At 44.3% G+C, this 24776-nt stretch overlaps 1 protein-coding gene across 4 annotated transcripts in view; it reads left to right on the top strand.

Moving 5' to 3' along the window:
- Positions 1-24776, top strand: part of nbeab (neurobeachin b) — a 178802-nt gene that overhangs the window by 68723 nt on the left and 85303 nt on the right. For 2 of the 4 annotated variants that reach the window (XM_034605171.1, XM_034605170.1), the window contains 16 exons: positions 60-141; positions 241-364; positions 1099-1291; positions 1427-2434; positions 3351-3568; positions 3780-3933; positions 4255-4263; positions 4716-4896; positions 5822-5949; positions 6205-6312; positions 6703-6871; positions 8562-8994; positions 13645-13802; positions 15101-15227; positions 16858-16985; positions 20721-20782. In XM_034605171.1, the coding sequence (XP_034461062.1) occupies positions 60-141; positions 241-364; positions 1099-1291; positions 1427-2434; positions 3351-3568; positions 3780-3933; positions 4255-4263; positions 4716-4896; positions 5822-5949; positions 6205-6312; positions 6703-6871; positions 8562-8994; positions 13645-13802; positions 15101-15227; positions 16858-16985; positions 20721-20782 (3282 nt within the window). The remainder of the gene's footprint in view (positions 1-59; positions 142-240; positions 365-1098; positions 1292-1426; positions 2435-3350; positions 3569-3779; positions 3934-4254; positions 4264-4715; positions 4897-5821; positions 5950-6204; positions 6313-6702; positions 6872-8561; positions 8995-13644; positions 13803-15100; positions 15228-16857; positions 16986-20720; positions 20783-24776) is intronic. The other 2 variants (XM_034605173.1, XM_034605172.1) reach the window with 1 other exon arrangement.

Raw genomic sequence — 24776 nt, 5'->3', positions numbered from 1 at the left:
CATTGCTCTCTGTGTAGAGCCTGTGAGACTGGTGTGTTCTCACTACTTCTCACCCCCAGATCCTGACAGAGCAGGTGTGCACGCAGGTTGTTCATAAACCTCATCCGGAGCCCGACTCCACCGTCAAGATTCAGAACCCGAGTAAGCCGCTCACATAGTCACATTTGGGTTTTAATTCCTCCTGAAGTATTTTCCTTGACAATCTGTTTGTATTTGTGTTTTTTGTGCGTGTGACGTCAGTGATCCTCAAGGTGGTAGCGACCTTACTGAAGAGCTCTGCCCACAGTACAGAGCTGATGGAGGTGCGGCGACTCTTCCTTTCAGACATGATCAAACTGTTTAGCAACAGCCGAGAGAACAGACGGTGAGCAGAGCTTAAGCCGCCTTTTACTCGCTTATTCCATCAATCATCTCGCGGATTAATGTATCAAGGAAAAGTGAAAAGAGGGACACTGTTCCTTCTCATTGTGCCATGTTTAATAGGCTCATATTGATGGTAAATCATCGTTGGATGTGCACATGTTGTCCAGCAGATGTTTCCATGACAGTTTCTCATTCCTGCTTTCTCTCTTTTCTCCCTCTCACACCCAACCTCTTCTTCTGATACACATACATACTCACTCTAAGACATATTGCAATTAAATTATAGGTCTTAGGAAACCACTGACCTAAATCAACAACATAATTAGCGGAAAATTAATAGGCAGGAAGTGCTTTGTCAAGTCAAACTGTTGAAGTGGTGAAAAAAGAAAAACACTTAATTGGTTTTTAATTGCTGCCCCTTTTCTGTCTTGGCTGTCACTTTGTTTTGGGAGATACTGTTGCCAAATAAACAACCCAATGAATTTATGGATGGTCAAATGATCAAAACAATCTGTCGTAATGTGAATAGCAAATGCCCTTTAGAACTAGAGTAGGCAGAAAGAATGATTAGCCTAATTCATTTTAAAATGTCGATGGAAAAAGCCACAGTAGATTTAAAATGAAATCTTTGCCAAAGATGACAGGATCAGAGTTTTCTTAAACCGCTCAGTGGTTATGTGTCATGCCTGCTGCTCGTTTGTGGTGATTTTGAAGTGACGTGTGTGTGTTTTGCAGGTGTCTTCTCCAGTGCTCGGTTTGGCAGGACTGGATGTTTTCCCTTTGCTACATCAACCCCAAAAACTCTGACGAGCAGAAGATCACCGAGATGGTGTACAACATCTTTCGTATTCTCCTCTACCACGCCATCAAGTATGAGTGGGGAGGATGGCGCGTGTGGGTGGACACGCTCTCTATAGCCCATTCTAAGGTGAGTACTTTACTGCACAACAAAGACCTCTGCTGTCGAGGGAGCCAGTTTTATATCTGAGCTGTTGAGCTTCTTCTGAAAAGATCCCACCGGGTTATTGCTTCACAAATACATCGCTTTTTTTTTTTTATACAGGTAACATATGAGGCACATAAAGAGTACTTGGCTAAGATGTATGAAGAATACCAGCGTCAGGAGGAGGTGAATATTAAGAAAGGCATAAAGGGGCTGGTCAGCACCATCTCTGGTCTTTCTGCTCAGGCGTCTGGGATCCAAGGTGCAATAGAGATCAGAGAAATGGACGATAACTCCCGGACACCTGAGAGCGAGACGGACTTTGAGAGCGCAGACTCGCGCAACCTGCTGGCTGAAGGGAAGGGGCCGGAGGAGGGTCTGAGCGGAATGGAGGGTGTGGTCGACGGGGTCAGGGTCGAAGTTCACGACCTACTGGTGGACATCAAGGCTGAAAAGGTGGAAGCCACTGAGGTGAAACTGGATGATTTGGACTTGTCGTCTGAAACTCTGGGCGTATCCGTGAATGGATCACTGGTGGAGGTGGATTCACTGTTGGATAATGTTTATTGTGCTGCTGTGGTAAAGCTCAGCAGTAATGGCAACAATGTGCTGTTGCCAAAGAGCAGCATGGACGACCGAAATGCAACCCCTCTCATTACACTCGATGATGACAGGGACATTATCGCTAATGACAACAACTTCCTGTTTGGCAAGGTGACAAGCAGCATGGAGGACAAGCTCCTGCCTGATCTCAGTCCAGCTGAGCCTCTGGTCCTGCGCAGCCAAGGGCCTCCTGTGCACACCAGCGCCAGTGATGAACTGGGCCTTCTAGCTCACATGACAGGCAGCTCTGAGCTCGGCTCCTTACCTGTTATCCTGGAGAAGGATGAGTTTGAACTGCAGGCAGCCTTGGAGGGCATCAGCTCTGTGGCTGGTACTGAGACAGAGGCTTCATCCAAAAGCCCGGAGGTCACTAAGGGAACAGCTGCAGTGGTATCTGACGGGGAGCCCTCGGCTGGTAGGACCAGCGGCACAGCAGACGCCACAAGCAACGCTTCTGACACAGAGCGATCGGATGACGGCAAAGACAAGGAGATAAAGAAGATTCAGACAACAGCCACCACACAGGTTCGTCTGCAGCTAAATTGCTTGATAGAATTAGTTCATAAATGTAAATTGAGTTATGCGAGAATATTAAATTCTAGACAGTACTCAGACAATAGTAGCAGAAATAGAAGCGATTCACTGACTCCACCACAGTCAAAATACCCGGACAGCTCTTTGCCAGAGGGAAATCTAACCATGAATGCTGAAACATATTGGTCAGGGTCAAAGGGTGGGAAGGGAGGAGGGGAGACCATTTGCCTTTGTTAGTCATTGTGTTGGCCTGTGGTGAAGAGTTCTGTATTATCAGACCCACAGGGATCATTCAATCCCCAACTCCGCTTATAATGGGGACAGGATGGCCTCGTGCACATCAGGCTACATCCCTCAGAGACTCTGGAAACTGGGTTGCTGGAATCGTTAGCTGAGCCAACAGGAGAGCAGAAATAGACCAGGCATTATTCTGCAGCAATCACCTGGGATTTGTCCGATGCTCTTCTTCTCCTCCTCAGAGGTCAGGCTCTTTGGCCCAGACGGGTTAACCAGTGGGAGACAGGATCTATTTTTACACCTCACCATCCTGTCTTGTAATTTTTAATGTTCAATTTATTGTTACTACTTTTCCAGGCCCTTTTGTAGCACCTTGCTGACTCATTCACATTATGTATAGAGGTTGCACGGAGCTTGTTGTATTCGGCGGTAATGCACGGTTGCCACCCGCCAATAAGCCGAACTAAGAAGAAGAAGAAGTAGCTTGTTGCATCTTTTATTTTTTTTACTACCCACAGGCACAAAGAGGTCATCTGAGGACTCACTCAAATCTGGCAAATTAATCTTTCATCTTATTAAGTGTGCACTGTTAGCAACTCGTCTGCGTACAGTCTCTCAAGATTGTCTATGTGATAGTCGCTTCAATCATTTAGTGTTGGTCTCCTCACAGAGTCTACACGGCCGCCACGCTCCTCATATGGAGAGGGACATCCGCGTGGACCTCGGCTTCAGGGGCACGCCCATGACAGAGGAGCAGCGGCGTCAGTTTAGCCCTGGCCCACGAACCACGATGTTTCGTATCCCAGAGTTCAAATGGTCGACCGTGCACCAGAGGCTGCTCACCGACCTGCTGTTTGCACTGGAGAGCGACGTCCATGTCTGGAGGAGGTGTGTGAAGTGGATATTTAAAAAAGGCTCAGATTACCCTTCGGAATCAAACACTAACACAATATTTATTCAATCTTTTCATTTTTACATCAATTTTTGATATAAATGCTTTTCTGTTTACTCCACAGTAAATTGCCCTTTTATTTTCGTGATGTGAAAAATGCCCGTACCTTTAATGATTTTGTTTTTCATCCCCAACCTTCTCTTTCAGCCACTCCACCAAATCTGTCATGGACTTTGTTAATAGTAATGAAAACATAATTTTTGTCCACAACACCATCCACCTCATTTCACAAATGGTTGACAACATCATTATTGCCTGTGGAGGGATTCTGCCTCTTCTCTCAGCGGCCACCTCTCCGTCTGTAAGTGCACTCTACTGTCTTCATTGAAGGGATACAATGCCATCTAGTGGCAGATTACTATAAGTGCTTGTTCTATGGTTGTAGTTCACAATAGTTCAACACTGCACCTCAGGGAAATAAAACTAGTTTATGTTTTTTTTAATTGGGTCTTTTATTTGCCCAGCTTCATCCTGTTGGAATAAAAACTGAAGACATCACTTTGGTGCATTTTTGTTGTTGTTTGTAATGAACTTCCCTGTGTCATTTATTTTTAATTTGTAGCCTTGAATTGAAATTGATTCTAATCATATTCTTTTCTTTATTTTGTCTGTGCATGTCTAGAGTGCCAAGGTACGTATTTTTGCTTTTTTGATTTCTCCCCCTTAAATTCACAACCGATTTGTCTTGAGTCTTGTTTTTGTTCTTGTTTCAGTCCTCTGAACTTTTACCTTCGACAATATTTTTCTCAGAAAATCCTCTCAATTTATCTCCACAAACGAGACTAGAGTTAAACTGTCTGTATTTGATGAAATGCCACCTGGTGGACTGAGCTGCAGCAAACATTTGATCAAACACACATTTCTGAGATGAGACCCAACTCATCCTCATATAATTATAATGGCTGATGATCCTGCCCTCTTCCCCAGCTGCCACCGAATGTTTCTGTTTAAATCTTTCTGTATTTCTCTGCATCTCTCTGTGAGCTTTTGGTCACAGCTGCAGGTTAGAATGTGGAAGAGAAGACATTGCTCATGTGCATTTTGTTTTTTTATGACTGGTGTGTTCCTTGATGCTTGTGGAAGACTGAGTTGGACAACATCGAGGTGACACAGGGCATGTCCTCGGAGACCGCACTCACCTTCCTGTCCCGTCTCATGGTTATGGTGGACGTGCTGGTGTTCTCCAGTTCCCTCAACTTCAGTGAGATCGAGGCTGAGAAGAACATGTCCTCCGGGGGCCTGATGCGTCAGTGCCTCAGACTCGGTGAGAGCACGATTGTATATTTGCTGCCGCAGATTGTCAGTGAGTTCACTTGGAGGATTGAACCAATTTCAGCATCGGAAATGCATCTTTTTGTTGCCACACTGGGAAATTGATGAGCTCGAAAATACCATGACAGCATTCTCTTCACACACTAATAATTTGTCTAATCCCTGTAAAGCCTCTGTTTGATCAGCAAAGCTAATTAATTTGAGAGCCCTTTGCTAATTGTATATTAAATTGGAGAGTGCCGCCGGTTTCCGGCTGTAGAAAATAACAGGATCATCACTTTGGAATTCATAACAAACAGAGTGAATAATTCGCAGTGCAATCAGGTACTCTTTGCAAATGGTAGCCTTTGTGTCTGTCATTGGTTTGTCTCATAGGACTGCATGAGGTCCTCTCTACCATTGTGTGTGTCACTGCCTCTGTACCTTATGAACTGCAAAGTACATAACTGCTTAATTCAGGAATTGTTCAAATGTGAATTTTATTGAATTAAGTGTACATTTCTATTTAGTTGCTTTAGTGCAATTCTTTGTTGCAGGAATCAGTCATAGAAACGGTGTGTTTTATTTGTCTGTGTGCATGATTGTGTCCGTTTCTACATCTGTGGATTTTGTTGACTCAAGTTGTGGTGTGTGTGTGTGGGGGGGGGGGGGGGTAGTAAATAGCCGTCAGACTTCACGGTTGTGTCCGTTGCAAACATGCAATTTCTCATCACCGGCTTCAGCGTGAAATCGGTCTGGCTGCTGATTTTACTCCCAGTGTCCGCCCCTGCAGCCTGGAACAAATAGTCATCATGGATAACTGATTAGTTTTAAAGAGGGTCATGCATGTTATTAACAGTTAATTTTCCTCTAACTCTGAGATGAGAGCCTATTTGTATTCTGTGTGTGTGTGTGTGTGCGTGTGTGGGGGGGGGCAGTGTGTTGCGTGGCTGTTAGGAACTGTCTGGAGTGCAGGCAGAGACACAGAGACAGGGGAAGTAAGTCTTACATTCCCAACAACAACAAGACTCAGGAAATCCTGCTAAATGCTGTGACTTCCAGCAAGGTAAGGATGCACCGTCATAACTATTCTTTCTCTTTAGAGTTACGTCAATACATTACATTTTACTGTAGGAACACTTTACCCAATGCTTATTAACTCAGTGTTCCTGATCTAATTCCTAAAGTGTCAGATATCTGCTTCTCAGTTCCATTTGTCCATTTTTCTAATCCCTAAAATTAGGTGAAAACAAAAGTAAATACGTGTTTAACTGAGCGAAAAAAGAGTTGCATGTCATATTGTGTTATCTCTCTGCTTTAGACAGCCATAGAGATTGTCCCTTGTAACCTGTCTCCCATCAAGGACCCCGATCGCCTTCTGCAGGATGTAGACATTAATCGTCTGCGAGCTGTGGTGTTCCGTGATGTGGTGAGTGCCGGCGTGCGTCTGTGCATGTGCAAGCGGTTTACTCGGAGGACATGCATGTGTTTTGTCACAAAGACCAGGCTGCAGATAGAGAGGATGGAAATAGGATTTGCTTTTTTTGGCAGACAAAAAGGTGTGCGATGTAACACCCCTCAATCAACGGGTGAAACCCTGTCGACTGAGCTGCTGTTTAACACGAGCCTTCCAAATTTGAATGGATAGATTTCAAAGCAAGTATGAGACACGTGTTAGAGAAAAAAGAACATTACTTTGAATGTGTTTCCAAGGTGAGAGAAACACTTCAGGCAGCAGCAGCGGTGGATTATGTGAAAAAAAAACAACCTCTTCTGCATATGGAGAGTGACATGAGCATTTTGTGATTCTTCTCCACAGGATGACAGTAAGCAAGCCCAGTTCCTGGCTCTGGCTGTGGTGTACTTCATCTCTGTCCTCATGGTCTCCAAGTACCGCGACATCCTGGAGCCCCAGCGTGAGACGGCCAGGAGAAGCAGCCATTCAGGCCACAGCATGCGTCGGGAGATCAACTCACCCACCAGCACAGGTGTTGACAGCTGTGCCCTGCCTTTCTTACACCCGTCCCTCCTGCTCGCTAATCTGAGCTACAGCTGATATGAATGAATGTAAAGTCTCCTTGGTCCTTTTGGTGCACTGCTGCCAGCCTGAGCCGAGAGCTCATTCAGTAAAATAGCAGGGATACCCTGTCTGCACTCACCTATGATTTATTCATGAGCTCCGCTAATTGCACCGCGTGGAATTAAACGTGGAATCAAACTGGGGCTGGAGATGGTACTTTACGAACTTGCACGGGCATCATCAGTCCCTCTGAAATAAAAGGTAGTATACGCCTCGAGTCATAAATCATACATTAAGTCACATGAAAGGAAATCAGCGGCTGCTTACAAAGGTTTAACACAACGTCTGCTGCTTTTAGGAGACGCTCGGGCGAATATACTTCATCATCTTCCATTCAGATGAAATGTGAAGTGAATAAAGGAAACAAGAGAAAGAGAAGGGAGGCCAGAGGAAATATGAGTGTGATTTAAAGATGTAGAAGCACGGCAAATGAAGAAAGAGGAGATAAGATGGAAAAGCAGCATGCTAGCTAGCTGCTGTGGGTTTTTGGGGCAGTGGAGCCAGGCTTGCTATTTTCAGCCGCATCTGTCAGTGCCCATTAGGCAAGCAATCCACCAGAGGAGAATGGGATCATAGAGGTTGCTGGGAGGAGAGAGGCACACTGCCGCCTTCATAAATTTCACCAGAAAATGGGGGAATTTTCCAGACGGCATGTGGCAGACGATTGTCTGATGGACCAGGGAGCCAGAGGACTCTGAATCAGGCCCCGCTGACCTCGTTAGGGGGCACGTGATGAATATGAATATGTCCGGCCCTCGCGTCAAGGTAACCACTGGATCCGGATGAACCAACAATCCAACCAGAAGGTCACCTGTGCCGACTGATGGCAGAATCGACAAACGTTCCATCGGGTCAAGTTCGTCTCTTTAATGTTTTCAGTGTGTGAAGAGACCAGATGTTGTATTTTTGAAGAAACTTCACACTCAACATCTTGTTTATAAAGAAAAGTAAAGTATATTATGAACCAGAATAATAGAGCAGCTATCTGACAATACACGTGTCTCCCTGGGCTTTAGGCAAGAGTACACTGAATAAAGAGGATTCATGTTTTATTAGCAAGGAAGAAGAAGAATGTAGATGATCTCAGCAGATGATCAGAGCTTCTGGAGAGAGATCCAAGAATCTGTGCTGGCACACGAATGTCTAGACAAGCTACATTTACTCTTTGATGAGGAACGTATATCTTACTCTAGAACTCAGTTTTAGTCACCGTTGTTGCAAGACTACAATAAATATATGGAATATGTTGACCAATATAGTATAGTGAGTGACAGAAGTATTAGTATTTATAGTACTACTGTATTTATCCAAGAAAAACATCAAACATCACACCTCTCAGATGTGAGGATTTTGTTTCACATTGTAAAAATTGCATGTTTCACTTTATATTTTCATTTTATTGGTTTTTTTTTATGTAATCAAGCACAATTGATGATAAAATTGTAAAGAATATAATATATTAAGGTTTTTAATCAAATTTGACACAAATATTATTTTGACTTAATTCTTTTATTGTTGTACATAGCTGATGACAGTGTCTGTTTTCTCTCTCTGTGTGTGTGTCTGTTTTCTCTGTGTGTGTGTTTTGTGTTCTACAGAAACACCCCTAGCATCCAGCAACAGTAAGGATCATCTTGGACCATCAGAGAACCTCCACATGGAGAGCTCTCTGCCCCGCACAGACTCTGGGATTGGAGAGGAGCACGTAGCCAGCATCCTTAACGGGTCTGACCCAGATCCCGGCGCCGGAGGGCCGGACGCTGTTGGCGAGCAGATATCCACGTTGTCCTCGGAGGTGAAGAAGTCCAGGGAGAGTCTGTCTGAGTCACCCACCGTGGAGCTGCAGAAACCGCCCTCCTCCATCAGCAGCATTAGCCAGCCCAACAAGGGCATCAGTGTCAAGGAGATCCTGAAGAGCCTGGTGGCCGCTCCAGTGGAGGGGATGGAGACTGGGCTGGAGCCGGTGTCCTACCCAGACCCTGCTGCCCAGGCCCAGGCCATGCTGCCCATGCAGTTTCACTCCTTTGACAGGTGAAAATGTTTTCTGTACAGAACTGTACCAGAGGTTTTCTACATTTCAGTCCCATTTACTTCAGATCATGAACACACTATTTCAGTATTTAGGATAATTTACACACTTTCCATCACAGTGAACATTAAGGCTGCATTATTTCATTTTTAAAAAGTCCCATTATTATTGCTGGTTAGAGTATGACAATAAAACACTGATACTGACTTTGATGAACTGTAGAACTCATAAGTCTATTAGTTTTTTAATACCTTACAGAAATTTGGGGAAAATCCATCGTCTACTGTTCAAAAACAACCTTAGGGCTAGAATTAAGTTACAAGAAGAAGAGTCGTCCTTTAACTGACCTTAAGTTTTGTGTTTTTTCTTAATATGGAAATTAAACTTTGTTAAAGCTAGAAACAAACCCTGATGATATAAAACAAGATTAACATTAAACTATGAAAGATGTTTGAATGTGTCACTGTCTGAGATAGATAGATGTCAGTGTGTGTGTGTGGTTCAATACCATCATTGTGAGGACATTTTGGCTCGTCCTCACAAATTCAATGGGCCGTTTGAGGGTTAAGACTTGGTTTTAGGGTCAGGGTTAGAATTGGGTTTAAATTAGGGTTAGAGTAAGGGGTTAAGGTTAGGCATTTAGTTGTGAATGAGTGTCCTCACAACTATCAACAGACGTGCGTGCGTGTGTGTCTCATGGGGGTGGGAATAGCACAGAAAACTAATGTTAATCCTTTGGGTTTATGTTAGATATGTAGTACACCACTAATGGTTTTTCTAAGTTGCATGTAACTCATTATTCATCTCAAACCACTTGTATTGGACTCATCCCTCATGGCCAAGAATTCCTGTGTTTGAAAAAAGCCTCTGAAGCACCGTGGCACTGCTGCGGTTTATTTACATTCCTGGATTAGATAAAACCACACAGTAATCTGTCTGGATTTTGGAGTTTACAAACCTGTAACCTCCTGATCCCCGTCTCCTATGGTTGATAACATGTTAAAAATCATCATTTTTCAGAGTTGAGAGTAATTTGAGTTGAAGAAAAACTCCTCCTGGCCTCTGGACGCCGCTGATGTGCTGGAGTTTTCGTGTGTGTGTGTGTGTGTGTGTGTGTGTGTGTGTGTGTGTGTGTGTGTGTGTGTGTGTGTGTGTGTGTGTGTGTGTGTGTGTGTGTGTGTGTGTGTGTGTGTGTGTGTGTGTGTGTGGTCACAGCCGGGCTGCAGAGAGAAGGCAGGGGACACAGTGAGTCAGGAGGAACAATGGGGCTTCCTTTCCTTTTTAATGCATGCACGCTGCCGAGCTGGGCTGAGCCGAGCCTGATGAATAGGGTAGAAGATGGAGGAGTTTGTGGAGAGAGGACAGCTGAGAGGGTGGGGGTCTCCAGGGTGTTGATGACAGATTAAACAGAAGCGGCCTCACGCCACACCACGGCCGGCCCTGTCACCCTCACCGCTCACACCCGTAATGGGAACTGGCATCCTGAAATGAGTCGCCACGGCCAAGTGTATTATTTTTGAAATGCTTTCACACAAACCCTCCTGACCACATATACAACTTTGTCTCGTGCTTTTCATGTCCCTCCACCCCCCCACCCCACCCCAGCCTCTATTTGCTGTGTCTAATTGTTTGCCACCTGCCAGTGAAATGAGCTGCCAGCCATGGACGGGCCTTTCATTTGTCTGTCAGGACGGCAATAGATTGGGAGTGACAACATCAAAAAAGAAAAAAGGGGGTGAAAAATGGCTTAAAGTGGAGTGCACGGGGGCAGAGCCCCCCCCCCCACCAGGGAAATTCATACAGGAGGGAGTTTAAAATGCTCAACATCCAGATTTCCGTTCAGCCAGATGGGAATAAAGTACAGAAATACTTCAGTAATCCTTAACTTCCTCCCTTTCCACATCTCCTTCCCAAAAAGTATCACAATCAACTGAAATATAACATATTAGATTTTTTCCCGTGATGAAGAGCAACAATAATTGGTTTTAATTGAATTTGCAAGCGGAATGTAAACACGTTTCCTCTGCGTCTGTCCTCAGATTCCTGAATTAAAACCCTATTAGATTAGATTCCGTCTGTTGGATTCAGAAAGGAAACAGTTCTTTGATTATTCTTTACGGCGCAGTCATCTCCCCCAGCCGCGGACCCCATTAATATTCACCCCAAGATTAATCCTTTGCTTTATTCTCTGCAACTCAATTAAGACAATCCTATTAATAAAATATGCGCTAGATAATCTATACATGATTCATGAGGACTCGGCTTGTGAATAATTCACGACGAGACATTCGTGTTTTATCAACATCCTGTAGATCCGGTGTAACGTCGAGGAACGGGCCCGGCTTCCACTGGGGCTGGATTTGGAAAGCAAAGATTAAATCCACGCCCAGTTTCCTGCAATCACAAAAAACCCGAGTGATGTCCCGATATCTCTGGATGAGATTTCACAGAGGAGCGAGCGGCGCACAGATCCGCTAAATAAATGATACTTGTCATCAGTGTTCTTCAGAGCACAGCTGTGTCTCCGGAGAGATTAATATTTCAGCGAGTTTTCAAGTTTTCCCTCTGACTCTTGCTTATGCTCCCTTGTGTTATTGAGTGGATTTTGTTACGCTAAATCTCAGACATTGTATTTTACTGCTTTGTTTTGTATCGAGTGCCTGTGCGGCGGGTTGTTAACTAGGCAGCAGTGTGTGTCTCTTAATGTGTGTTATCATCTACATTTTGTGTGTTTTATCCATAGAGAGAAACAAGAGCCGTTTCATCTTTTTAAAATGCTGAAGCGTTGATAATTCTTTTCATGAGAAACGAGTTGTACAGTAAAAAGGGATGTGAGATGAATCCCCCTGAAGCCCTGAAATATATCCAGTCCAAGTTAGGGTTGTTTCCCATGGTCTGCAGCATGTTTGACATCGTGTATGTGGATATATAAGAGCAACATAAAACAGTATAAGTCTGTGTTTTGTTGAGGAAGGATTTCTGGGGATTTGCTTCAGACGACAGCGGGCTTAGCTCGTGACAGAGCCAAGGCCTGGCCCGTGTCACCCAGAGTAACTGCAGGGGATTGGAGAAGACATTATCTGGCACCCTCGCAAACCCAAAGGCCAACTGCAGACCTGATAAGGACAAGCTCCCCTTCTCTTTGCTGTCAGGCAGCTCTCGCGGGGTCAAGTTCACTGCATCATCTTTAACCCTCGGTCAATCAGATCGCATGTGAACGGAGGTCTGGCGTGTTTGTGCTTTCCTGCGCCGTTACACGAGGTCACAAGTGTTACTTTCATCTTAAACCTGCTCAAGCTTTTTTTCCTTTACATGTTTCTTTCATGAGCTTTCTCCTTTCGCCCCATGTGGTGCTTGTACAGTGGCTTCTACAAATAAAAGGGGAACCACTGTGATGTTCTATGTTCCTTCTTGACTTGATGGTTCAGTATTCATGCAAGATTCTGACCTTTCAGCTGTTTGGTGTCAGATCTTGTATATCTACGACAGAAAGTCTCTCGGGGAGAAAAAAGGGTGTTTATCTAGGAACCCAATATAAAAACATTGCAGAGTGCCGGCCAAATATACCTGCACTCTCCGTGTACTTCCTTTCACACAAATACCGCTCTGTGTGTCTGTGCCGTGCAAATGCCAGAGAGAAAGGTCTTGAATCTCAAAGGCAACGAGGTGTAGTTCTGTCAGTTTGAACACAGCTGGTAGCAATGCAAATGTGCGTCGGTAACAACTGCCAAGTTCCTCTGGGAGAGCCTGTCGTTAGCTTTGAGGATGTTTCCAGCTTCTCCGAATACAGAGCAGAGGGCAGCACGGGGGCCTCTGGTGACAAGAGCAGATTTCAGGGGAAAGTGCAGTAGCTGCCTGGTCGGCCTCTTGCCCTCAGGTTTATTTATTCCAGCCTCTCGCATGTGATTGCATTGCACGTGCTACACGCTGAATGATGGAGTTGCAGGTCAGGATGTTTACCTTTCCAAATGTCCTGGGCATTCTCATCAAGATCATTGCTATTCTTCTTTTGCTCTCAAACGTGCACACATTTTATTTTATCTGCTGTGGTCTAGGGGTGTTTCAGATAAGAGGATTAGAAAGTTACTGTTTGAATCAAAAGTCAAGGAAATGCCTGAAAGTCTGGAATTTTGACATCTTCTGTCCTGAAGCTCGTCTTCTATAAGGCGAATTTGATCATAACCCCTGGTCTCGGGCTGGTTTGGTTCCCCAGTGGCCTGAACTATAACCTTCCTACAAAACTGGAAAAGTGCCTTTCACCCACAAGCCCACAAGTCCTTTTAATGTTGTTAGATCAAAGCCATGAGTTTATGAATAATGCTATGACACTATCACAATTTGAGTCTTCAGTTACCATCTGCAGCTGCGATCGCCTCCTGGAGCTGTTGGGGATTTAGTGTGGTGTTGTGTAGTATTGCATTTGTTAAACAGATGTCACAAACACACAATCTCCCCTCTCATTTTTGCATTTATATGGAATTAATTTACTCTAAAACTGTATAATTTATGTTTCTAATACTCTAACTGTTCCTTTTTATTGTGTGTGTGTGTGTGTGTGTGTGTGTGTGTGTGTGTGTGTGTGTGTGTGTGTGTGTGTGTGTGTGTGTGTGTGTGTGTGTGTGTGTGTGTGTGTGTGTGTGTGTGTCCTGCAGGAGCGTGATGGTGCCAGTGAAGAAAACGTGCCCTGGCAGCCTGGCAGTTAACACAGTGGGGAGCAGCAGCAGCACCTCTGCCGGCCTGACAGCTGGCAGCACCCCCAACATCTTTGCCTCTGCCACCGCGACCCCAAAAAGCATGATCAACACCACGGGTAGGTCAGGCACAAGTTAACTTGGAATATACTTTATTTATTCACACGGGCAAACACACCAGGGTCAGCTCAGGTAACGTGGTTAAATTAAAAAAAAATACTAGATTTCAGAGAGCTTCTATTCAGCAATCACTCTTCATCTATAGATGCTGTTACAAGACTAAAAAATATTTTCTCTCTGAATCATGTGAGGCCGTTTGCCTGTGCAGGGGCTTATTATTACCACTAGATGGCGCTCTCTATCTTCCTTTCAGTCTCTGCATCAGCTCAACGCCTCAAAACCACTTGGTTCCTCCTAAAGCATCCAAATAATAAGCTCAATTTTAATCTCTCTGATTTATAGAATTAAAGTATTTTCAAGAGTAAAAAATAATTTGTACACGTGGCTTTCCTGTGTGTTCCTCTCTCAATCACCGGCCTCTCCCTGCGGTCACTCTCCTTCTCCTGGGGCTCCGCCGCTCATGGTTCCGCCTCAGCTCTCCTGTCCAGGGTTTCTGAAGGGGACCCACTTAGCACCAAGAACCATCAGGAGCTCCAACACGTTTTAAATTTGCTCTGTCGCCTTTTCAAACCTCCTCTTAGCAACGTGAGAAATGTATCCAAGTTAAAAGTGTGCGTTCAGCTAAAGCCACAGGCCCTCCCCCAGATCCCACTTTCTCACAAGGACTCTGATAATGATTTTACACTTGGACATTACCCAAATGTTTGCTTTAATTCTAACAAAAACTGTAACTTGTACAAATTCAATGCGGAACTTGTTTTCAAATCTCACTGAATTCTTCATCTTTGTCATTTTGGAAAGCAGAATAGTTTTTTCTTTCTTCTTCTTCTGGTTTTTAACACCCAGCTCGGTGCATTTGGATCTAGTTAAAGATTTGGTGCAGGATTTGACACCGTTACCACGTTTTCCATTTGTTTGACTTGGTTGAATTTTGCGCTGACTGCTGAAGACTGTCGGGAGCCAGATTGTTTCGGGTTTTTATAAATGTCCCATTCTGTTTCCCATTCTGTTTCTTTTATTTTAGTCTGTGTGCTACAAAGAATCTCTGCCTGAAATCACATTGAAACCTGAAACCAATTTCATTGATTTTCTTAAGCTTCATCATTAAACTCTGACAACTGAACTGTCCTAATATCAAAACACTTGAAATATGAATTACTTTACTGGTGCTTTTGTTTCCTTAAAGTCAATCCTCACTGTTTCTGTAAAATGGTTAAAGATTCATAAAAACATACATTATATATATATATTTTTGTGCTGCACTAATGTTGCATGTCTCCGCTGGTCTTCCTTGCAGGAGCCACTGAGGCTGCCCCCCCTACATCCTCCTCATCCTCCAGTTTTGTAACTGGAGCCACCAGTAAAAACCTGCCTGCCGTGCAGCCGGTGGCCCCCATGCCTGAAGACACAGTAGAGAACATGAGGTACAACAGCGTCCTCTCCATTCACTTACACTACTTTATTTCCTTAAATTCACGAATTCATTTATTTTGTTTGAGCTTATCTTTAAAAAGAAAATCCTCCTTATTTTTCTTTGATTTCATTGATTGAATGATAATATTTGAGGAAAGTCTGCTGCCCACGATTATCAAACTATGGTTCATTGGATTTGTTAAAATTAGACATTTTCTTTTTCCCTACAAAGTCAAAACATAATTTCACAAATTATATGTTTTTGTGTTAACGTTTTGTCAAAGTTTGGACAAATGCGTGTGCAGTTGTGTATTTGTATGAATCTTCTTGTGACCTTGACTCGTCTCTCTCTCACTCGCCCTAACAGTTTGTGACAGATGTCCTTAGTCTTGCTCGTCCACTGACTGCTGAACGCCCAGGTCTTTCTCCAGACTCTCTCTCTCTCTCTCTCTCTCTCTCTCTCTCTCTCTCTCTCTCTCTCTCTCTCTCTCTCGCTCCTTCTCTCTGCCTCAGCATGTTCTGCTGGAAGAACAGAGATTCAGTTGCCATGGCAGCAGTAACTGACATCACTTAGCGTAACGGTGAAGTCGATGATAGTACTATCTCGCTGCAGACCCCGCTCGCGGCAAACTTACATTTTAGATGAGGAAAAAAAAACAATATCTGAGCCAGAGAGTCGGGTGAACAAATAAATTATTTTATAATTAGTTCATTAGCCCGACGCGGAGGTCACAAAACAGCATGAAGCAAGTGCTGCCTGTGGTTTTATTGTTCTCTCTATTTCAGTGTCTTATTTGAAGTGGACTACGGAGTATCCACTATGCCAGGGACTTGCACCTCCCGAGCTCCAGCCCCTTTAGCTCCCTGACAGGATTGCATGCAGCCTCCAGAGGTGCAGACCAGTGTCTGAGGCAGGGACATTTCTGTTAGCCACATGGACCACCTGCACCCTGTGTTTTATACGACTCTGTCATCTCTCTGCTGTGTTTTTCCCTGGGTGCTGGAAGGCAAATTACACCGCACACTAATACAAATCCTCCCCTCGCTCTGTTTTTCTCCGTCCTGCTGCTTTCTGTCCATCTTTGCTGGGAATTCACCCTTCAGCTCCCCTCATGTTGTCTTATATCTGTGGGCGTACACACCGGAGCACAGCGGAGATACTGTATGTTGCAGCTCGACTGATATCTCTGCCCGCACACACACTCTGAGCTGCATGACTCCGGTTCACTGTTTCTCTGAGGTGCTTAGATAATGTCAGACAACAGCGTGTGCCGAGTGTGTAGATAAGGAACTTCCCTCCGCAGAGTTGAACAACCGTGAACCCTTATCTGGTTACATGTCTCCAGAAAGAATGCAAACAACTGCTGGGAAATCCTCTTTTGAAATAAAATAAAAAAAATAGTTACAACGTGAAATCTTGTCCAGCGAAAACAACCATATCTGGCTCGGTTTGCATCCACTCAAATGTGTTGGTTCCTCTCTGCACCCACCGGGACTCCGACAGCCTGGAACACACACTAACTAACACTAACTGCTGTGTGCACTGGGTTAACTGTGGGAGTCTCACTGCTTTTTTCATGCCTCCCCCTTCATGGAAGAGCCACCTTACCCACCTTCCGTCTCGATGTGTTCTCTTGACAGCATCACTACAAAGCTGGAGAGGGCCCTGGAGAAGGTGGCGCCCCTGCTGAGGGAGATCTTTGTCGACTTTGCACCTTTCCTATCACGCACCCTGCTGGGCAGCCATGGTCAAGAGTTGCTGATAGAAGGTATAGATGTTGTTTGGGGTTTATTCTCAGAGCTCCGTGTGGCGTCCTGTCCCATCGCCCTATTGTTGTCTGTGCGCTCCTGGCTGCCTCGTTGATGGATGCATACACAGCAGCGGTCGGTGTTGACAGGAGAGTCACTACTCTGAACTCAAGCTGGGGGTCTTTCCCCCTTCATTCGTCTTGTTGCGTATTTTGTCTTCTGCATGAATCATTTAAAATACATATTTTTTAAATTCGGGACGTAGAATTTTAAACGTTAGTGTTCCACAATTTGAGGTTTTTGCTGCGGGTGATATTTTCAGTGTTCATATTTCTCAAAACTGAGATCACATTTCCAACATGACTGCATGCCATTGTAGGAAAAATCTGAAAACTTAAGCTGTATTTATATTGGAAGAACAATGAACCTTTTTCTGTTTTCTGCCATAAAGAATTTGACTTTTCTGCAGAGTTCGATCCAAAACCGCTCACATGGAAAGTAAAGTGAATTACAGATGCTTATAGAAACACTGTGATTAAAACCTGGAATCATGATCACTGCAGCAACGACCTGATACTTTCTGTCACAATCTCACAGCCTTCAGGATTAATGTCTTCACCATAATACCCTGAAGATTTTCATTATAAAATTGCATTACATCAGCCACTTTGTATATATTTAAGTTCGGGTCTGTCTGGCTCGGCTGAGCTCGGTGTTTGCAGTAGTGTGCGATCCCTCTGCCGCTGCCTCTGCACCACTCTGGGCTTGAGTCCTATTTCCCCGGCGGCCGTGTGGAGGCTCTCGGTGCCGTCCTCAGGCCTCAGGTTGGCAGCCACTCACAGGTCTACTTGTTCCCAACCTCAGGGACTCGGCCTGAATGTGAGGGCACTGCCACTCTCTTTCTCAGGCTTGTGTTGGCTCATATTCACAAGAACATAGTGCCATCACAACCTGTGTGTGTGTGTGTGTGTGTGTGTGTAGGTGTGTGCACGGTGCAGAATATATGTGGCCTTACAGTCTCACTACTTGCAGTTTGAACAAAGATAAATTCAAATCTCTCCCTTTTAACTTTAAACTAGACTGATATGAGTTCCAGATGTTCACAGACTGACAGAAGACTGAGAGAATAACTTTGTGGGACTTTATCCCCTTTGTCCCCTGACACAACATGCGCTTTTTCCTGGACATAATTAATTTCTAGTATTTTATTATCATATCAAATTTTAGTTTTAGTTTTGCAAAGCTTGCTTATATTATTAATAAGCTGCTGAATCCCAAACTTGAAGAACATTTGATCACTGGTATTCAATTTAAGCTTATCTTGACCAGTCTCATTCAAAAGCAGGATCTTATTTATTTAATATAAACCAACACTGTCAAAAGCAATTGGTCAAATTGTGAATTCAATTCTCTAGAGCCATTACAGGCCATTTGAGAAATATTTCCATTCCAGCGAAAATTACACAAACAGTTTATTTTTCCTCCTCACATCATGCGTACACCATGCGTGTACATATGTAAATAGACGTGCTGTGCACATGTGGCTGATGCTACTTGCACAAGCTCAGAAAAATCAGGTAGCGTAGCCTTGACAAGTGCGAATATGTCTGTTACCCTTTCACTCAAAGTCTGTCAGCGGACTGACTGAGCTGACAAACCAGAGCCGAGTGGAGAGTGTAACCCCACAAACAGGGTTGCAGATAGACAGCTCAGGCCTCGGCACTCCTCACCAGTTTAACCCTGTCTGGGTCTGTGAAAAGTGCCTCCTGACACGGCTCAAACAAAAACCAGTGCACAGATTTACCAAATGCACGTTAAATCTTTAGCTCGGTTGATCCACTTCAGTCCGTCCCAGTTGCAGCGTGTTTGTCCAAAAAGCTTGAACTACTTTTGCCGTTTCTCCCTCTCTTTCTCCTCTTTTTTCCCCCGGCCCTCCCAGGCTCACAGTTGAAATACTGTGCTGTAGTGCAAAGGCACTCCATTTACGAGTAATTACCAGCCATCCATCACTCCTTAGATTGCCCGGGGTCGAGCCCTCCCGTGCCCTGCGTGCCCCTTTGCCTCACCATTTTCCTCCACCCCCCTGCAGACATGTGGTCACTGCAGCAATTATGTTGAGTGCACCCTGAGATTTACACTTGGAGTTGGTGGGTAAGGCCTGTGTGTGAACACTGCCGCTGTTGTGATGCCTGCCGCCTGCTTCTTGCTGGCCCCTGAGTGGCCCAGCTTGCCGACACATCACCCCACAATGCCACATTCACCCGTGCCTTAACCCGGCCCTGTTTACAGGAAGGGACTGGCAGGGCATGTTTAAATAGAATGCATTTAGTTTGTCTACCAGCACAAGGCCAGGGTCAGTTGGCCACCTGACTCCTGTGTCACACTGGACTGACTTATGGCTCAGCATGTCACTGCTATAACAAGGGGTCAGCCGCGGCACTCGGAGAGGATGTGGCCCTTCTCTTGTGCACAGAGCGTTTACAATACACTTCCTCTGACAGACTGCATGAATGGAGATGGGTTAAAAAAGTAATCAACAAGATCCATCCAGTTCCTTCAATATGTTGTATTCTGTTGTCTAGTTGACCTCTAAGGCCCAAGTGCTTCGGCCATAAGAACCTGAGTTAAATTTACGTGCATAACTAACAAGTTTTTAGTTTCTTAACCCATCACAGTTCACAAACACGTATATAATTCTATTTATTACCTCTGCTAAAGAAGTGATCACGCCCCTGCTCGTTTATTTATTGGATGGTTCTACACAAAAACTGCTGAACGGATTTTCCCGACATGACAAAAGAGAAAACATAAACAATTGTCACATATCTAGACAAATAGAATCTGGCATATTTAGGAAACTCATATCCATGAGTGTCATAAAATCAAAAAACGAATTAAATTTAACATTAGTATATTGTCATGCCACTGCCATTCAAGATTTTCAATAAATCCATCTTTGAGTGAAGTAAAATATTTCCCTGCTGATATTTTTTTTATAAATAATACGTATTTAATATTGTAGATGTAGTATATACAGTGTGAAACCGATTTTTCTAAATATATGTTGCATAAATCCTGGATGAAGAATTTGTTGCTCTCTCTCCTCTGATTGACACGGTGTCATACCTGAGACAGTCGCAGCCGCGTGGCATCGACTTCTCCTCCCTCCTGCCCATAAGGAGTCCTGCAGAGTTGCTTTATTTTCCCCTTTACTAATGACTGCACCTTAATTGTTCTCGCCCAAGTGCAGCAGAAGGAGCTGGAGGTGCAGAATACGGGAGCAGTTGTAGCCATTGTCTCCGCAAATGAACTTTTCACACCTGCCCTTGTTTCATTAGAGAGAGCTGTCTGCGGCTCAGCATCTACGGATGAGGGAGGAAGCTGTGAATGTGTGTGTGTGTGTGTGTGTGTGTGTGTGTGCGTGTGTGTGTGTGTGTGTGTGTGTGTGTGTGTGTGTGTGTGTGTGTGTGTGTGGAGGGGGTGTTCACTTTTTACATTAATACATCTGTTCCGCACACCTCTACTCTGTGCAGATGCAAATGCCTTTTTTTTTGACAACAGGCAAATTGGGAGAACACTTTAAGGGGCCTTTTCTAAAATGTATTTTAATGCCAAATGCTGTACTGTATGTCTGAACTTAAGCATAGACTGTATTTATTATTAAAACCATATCATAAATGTGAGAGTCTACCTACAGATACTTTTACCCACTGACCTTTATGGTTAATATCAGTTCATCTGCTTTGCCGCCACAGGTCTCGTGTGTATGAAGTCGAGCACTTCAGTGGTGGAGCTTGTGATGCTGCTTTGTTCTCAGGTGAGCTTTTTTTTTTTTTCTTTCTTTCTTTCTCCTCCTCATCACACTTCTCTCTCTCTCTCTCTCTCTCTCTCTCTCTCTCTCTCTCTCTCTCTCTCTCTCTCAGATTCTCTTTGTCTTCTTTCTCTCGCTCCCGTCTTCTCCTCTTTCTCTGCCACGCTCCTCCTAATAACATCCTTTCTGTCAGCGTGCAGTGATCTGCTTTCATCTCTTTTTGAATATAAACTAACACATTGCACAATCACAAATGGGAAATTGCTGTGCCAATAGCCCCATTTCGTGCAGCTATAACTCTTTCAAATCGTATTTTAAACTCACATAAAATAGATTCCGTCTTTATTCCTGTCACAACTGCAGACTTTTAGTGCATGCATAAATCTAGGGTTAATCACTGGTTAAATTCTTAAAGGGCATATGCTTATGACATATAGCACAAGTTGTTTAATCTCTGCCGGAGCTTCTCTTATCAGTGAATTCTTCCTGGAAAATGTTCCATGAGCCAATTGTCCAAACCAGTGACGACATGCAGCCTCCAAAGTCTCTCTGAGAATCCGGCAACTTTCTCACTACACCCCAGAGCTTTAATTCCCAGCCCTCCTTTGAGCGAGCGAGCCCCACCTCGCGCGGCGCTGCTAGTGACTGATCACCTCTGAGCTGACCCTCTGGATCTCTTGTTAAGCCCTTGTTTTAGAGAAGGTCAAAGCCCCGATGTAGCAGTTAGAAGAGAAGATATTTAACATACCTTCTGTCAGCCCATCAGTCTTGCATTGGGAGCCCATAAGGAAGCCATTACTTGGTGCCTCTCTGTGGATCCAGACGGCAGAGCCACAGCCTTGAGGAGGTGGAATTGCCACTATGTGTGCTCCGCAGTATCCGCAATCCAAAGCCCACTTCAGCAGGGAGCTCAGCCTCTGTTATATGGAGGCCATTATTCAGTGGCTCTCCTCCAAAGAAATGCACATAAATGGGGAAGCCAGCGCTGAGTTATAGTTGAGCTTTTCAAGGTTTTTTGACGGACTCCTTTTTGTGCTGCTTTCCTGTCTGTGGAGTATCTGTGGGAAGTTGCTTTTTTCCAGATCTAGGATTTATTGCAGACGAGAGAGCGTCAGCGTGCTGTTAGGGGTTTGAGTCCACCCCCCCCACCCCTTTTAAACAGATAGCATTACTGCGGCTCCAGAGGTTCCTGCCATTAGGGACTCTAGGGATGAAACCCAGGCTGAGATATCGATCAGACAGTGGGAAGTTGAAACTGCAGCATATAGCTTGATGTCCTTCTACAACCTTTTAAACAGCGATGAGCCAGTGCTCTGTATTCTTACCTTGCAACATTGGTAATTAATCCAGTTATGCTGTCACCTAATGTGATTTAAAAACCATTCTGTACTGATAGATCATTGATAATCTGCGACTTCTACATTATTTCTCTTAGACGACAAAGCTGATATTTATAGATCAGCTTTTTTATGAGAAAATGTGTTTATTCTGACTATTTACGCTGCATTATAGTAACTGATAAAATCTTTGGTATCGCACACGGTATCTGAAGTGCTTTCAAAAAGAGCAGCGACTCCTCTCAGATGCAGTGTGATCTTTGGCTGACATCACTACAAAATGCCAACTTCAAAAACATCCCTCCCATATTTCAACATTAATGTTTTGAGACAGCCAGGAGGGCATTTAGCTGACCTTTAGTCCCCTTCTGTTTTGTGACCTGTCAGTTTTATGAATAAATTAGTGCTAATGATCTGCCTTTCCTTATTTATGCATACTAATCACAGCAATCATTGTGCGGCTGGCCACGGCCGCAGACACTGTGTGTCTCTCCTCATCTCTGGCAGCTGAATGAAAAGGTCAAGCAGCTCTGTTTCTTGTAACAGCTTAAACATACAGGGCGGGGGTCTCGAGTGGAGCCACAGAGATTTAGTGATGGAAGGCCTCCAGATGTGCAGAGCATAACAGAGAAAAGCGCAGCAGATAAAAGCCAAGGCCCCCGCGCAGTGACAGGTTGGATTGAAACACCACAAATACTTAGTGGCCTGCTGAATTTCACAGAGATGAAAGTGGGAGGAGACTGAATCTTCTCAAGGCCAGCAAGCTGTGGCTCTCGCTCGGTGATGGGACTTGTGGGGATTTGAGGTCCACGGAAAGGTGGTGGGTTTTTTCAGAGATAGATGGAGGACTGGTACCATTGCCCCGTGTGAAACTACAGTACCATCCATCACTGTCCAACGTTTCCCCGTGTTGGATGTTGCGTCAAAGAATTCCCCCGCACAGATTTACTATGTTCTTCTGTTTCATTCCTCTCATTAACATTTTTTAACGTTTTCAGCAGCAGCAGCTGTTTGTTAACAGAAATGTATACAAACCGTTTAACAACAGAACACAGAGTTAGAAAGGAAGTTATTTTTCTCAGGCATGTGAGGAAACTAAGCCTTTTATATAGAATGAATGACTAGTAAACACAAATTTGTCTGGTCTCCAAAATAAAAAATACAAAAATGCTAACGCTTGCCGGATTTTTAATAACACATTTCTGTAACAATAATAAAACTGGACAATATGGTGTCACTCTGTCGGCCCTTAAGCGTCAACAGCTAAATTATTCCAGCATTAAATCTCAGCTTTTCATATACAAGCAACTAGACAAACTTCCAAAGGCCAGAGGTGCTTCACTTTGGTCACGGTCTGCATTTACATCAAGGATCACATCTCTTGAAGGAGGCGCACGTCAGACCTAATTCCCTTCAAATGGGTAGCAGAGGACTTTTTAAAAATCCCTGCAATCAAAGGCAGCCTCCTCTGGGAGCTCTGTTCTCCAGTATAAAAAAGAAAAAAAAAAGAGAGCCTCTGAAGTTCCTTCTCAGCTGTCAACAAGCATACCCCAGACAAGATAGCAAATTTGACTAGTTCACGCTATACCTCCGCCGACCTGCTGCCATTTCCCTGGCATCGCCCGAGTGTCACATCTGCCTTGATTTCCGTATTTATTTTTGTCACGTGAGCGCGGCGCGAGTTGAGCCTCAGAAGACTGGCTGTACATGATCCCTGTCCAAATCAGGAACAGCTTATTCCAGGCAGATCCTGTAGCAGTGGAAGGGGGTCATGGGGAACATTTGGAGACCAGATGCTCGGCAGTTTGTCGGCACCATCTCCCTGACTTAACGCATCGCAGGGTCAGGCTGTGTACTCTTGCATGAACCGGTATGTGTCAGGCAAGACAACTACGTACAAAAACACATGCCCATACATAATAATGTCAATGTCAGTTATTCAGGTAGTTTACACAACAAAAGCTGCTTATCTTGCCCAGACGGGGACAGAGAACAAGCAGCATTGTTTTACATGTATATGACTACAGATTATACAGTAGGCTATATCCCTGTATATCCTTAAAACAATAGTATTAATTTACCCCTAATTTCACGTGATAGGATAGTCACATTTAGATGTTACTTATATATATGTGGATAACGTTGAGTTGCACGTACAGAGACGTCGGCCTGGAAATCTATTCCTTTCATTTTCCCCCTCCTCTTTTGAACTGTGGCCTTCTCTGTTTTCTCTTCCATTTGTACCTCGGTGAGGATACAGGAGAGCTGAATTTCCCACAGTGAAAGGCGCGCTCTCCAACTGCTTTTTAATCATTTCCAGAGCATGTTGTGAGACGGCAAGTGCTGGCACTCTGGCCCACGGCTCGGATCCCTTCCAGGCACACTCTGCAGGGCCCGGCGAGCCGGCTCAGTAATCTGTCACTGTAAGGGACAGAGGAAATGGCTGTATTTAAGTGAGAGGATATAGTTTCATCCCACAATTACATCTCTCCTGTGCTTACAGATCTTTTCGCAGAGGAAGAAATGATGGTCACACATGTGGTGCAGGATTTCAACCTTTCATTTTTTTTTAATAAAGGATATATTATAAAACTAAATGCTTTCTTTACCTACTTGGATTACAAGCTATTAAAATGTAATCTGAATTACAGTTAAAATATGAC

This window comes from Hippoglossus hippoglossus, chromosome 13 (genome assembly GCF_009819705.1).
Source record: "Hippoglossus hippoglossus isolate fHipHip1 chromosome 13, fHipHip1.pri, whole genome shotgun sequence".
Taxonomy (NCBI): Eukaryota; Metazoa; Chordata; class Actinopteri; order Pleuronectiformes; family Pleuronectidae; genus Hippoglossus; species Hippoglossus hippoglossus.
This window is presented reverse-complemented; position numbering and strand designations above follow the sequence as displayed.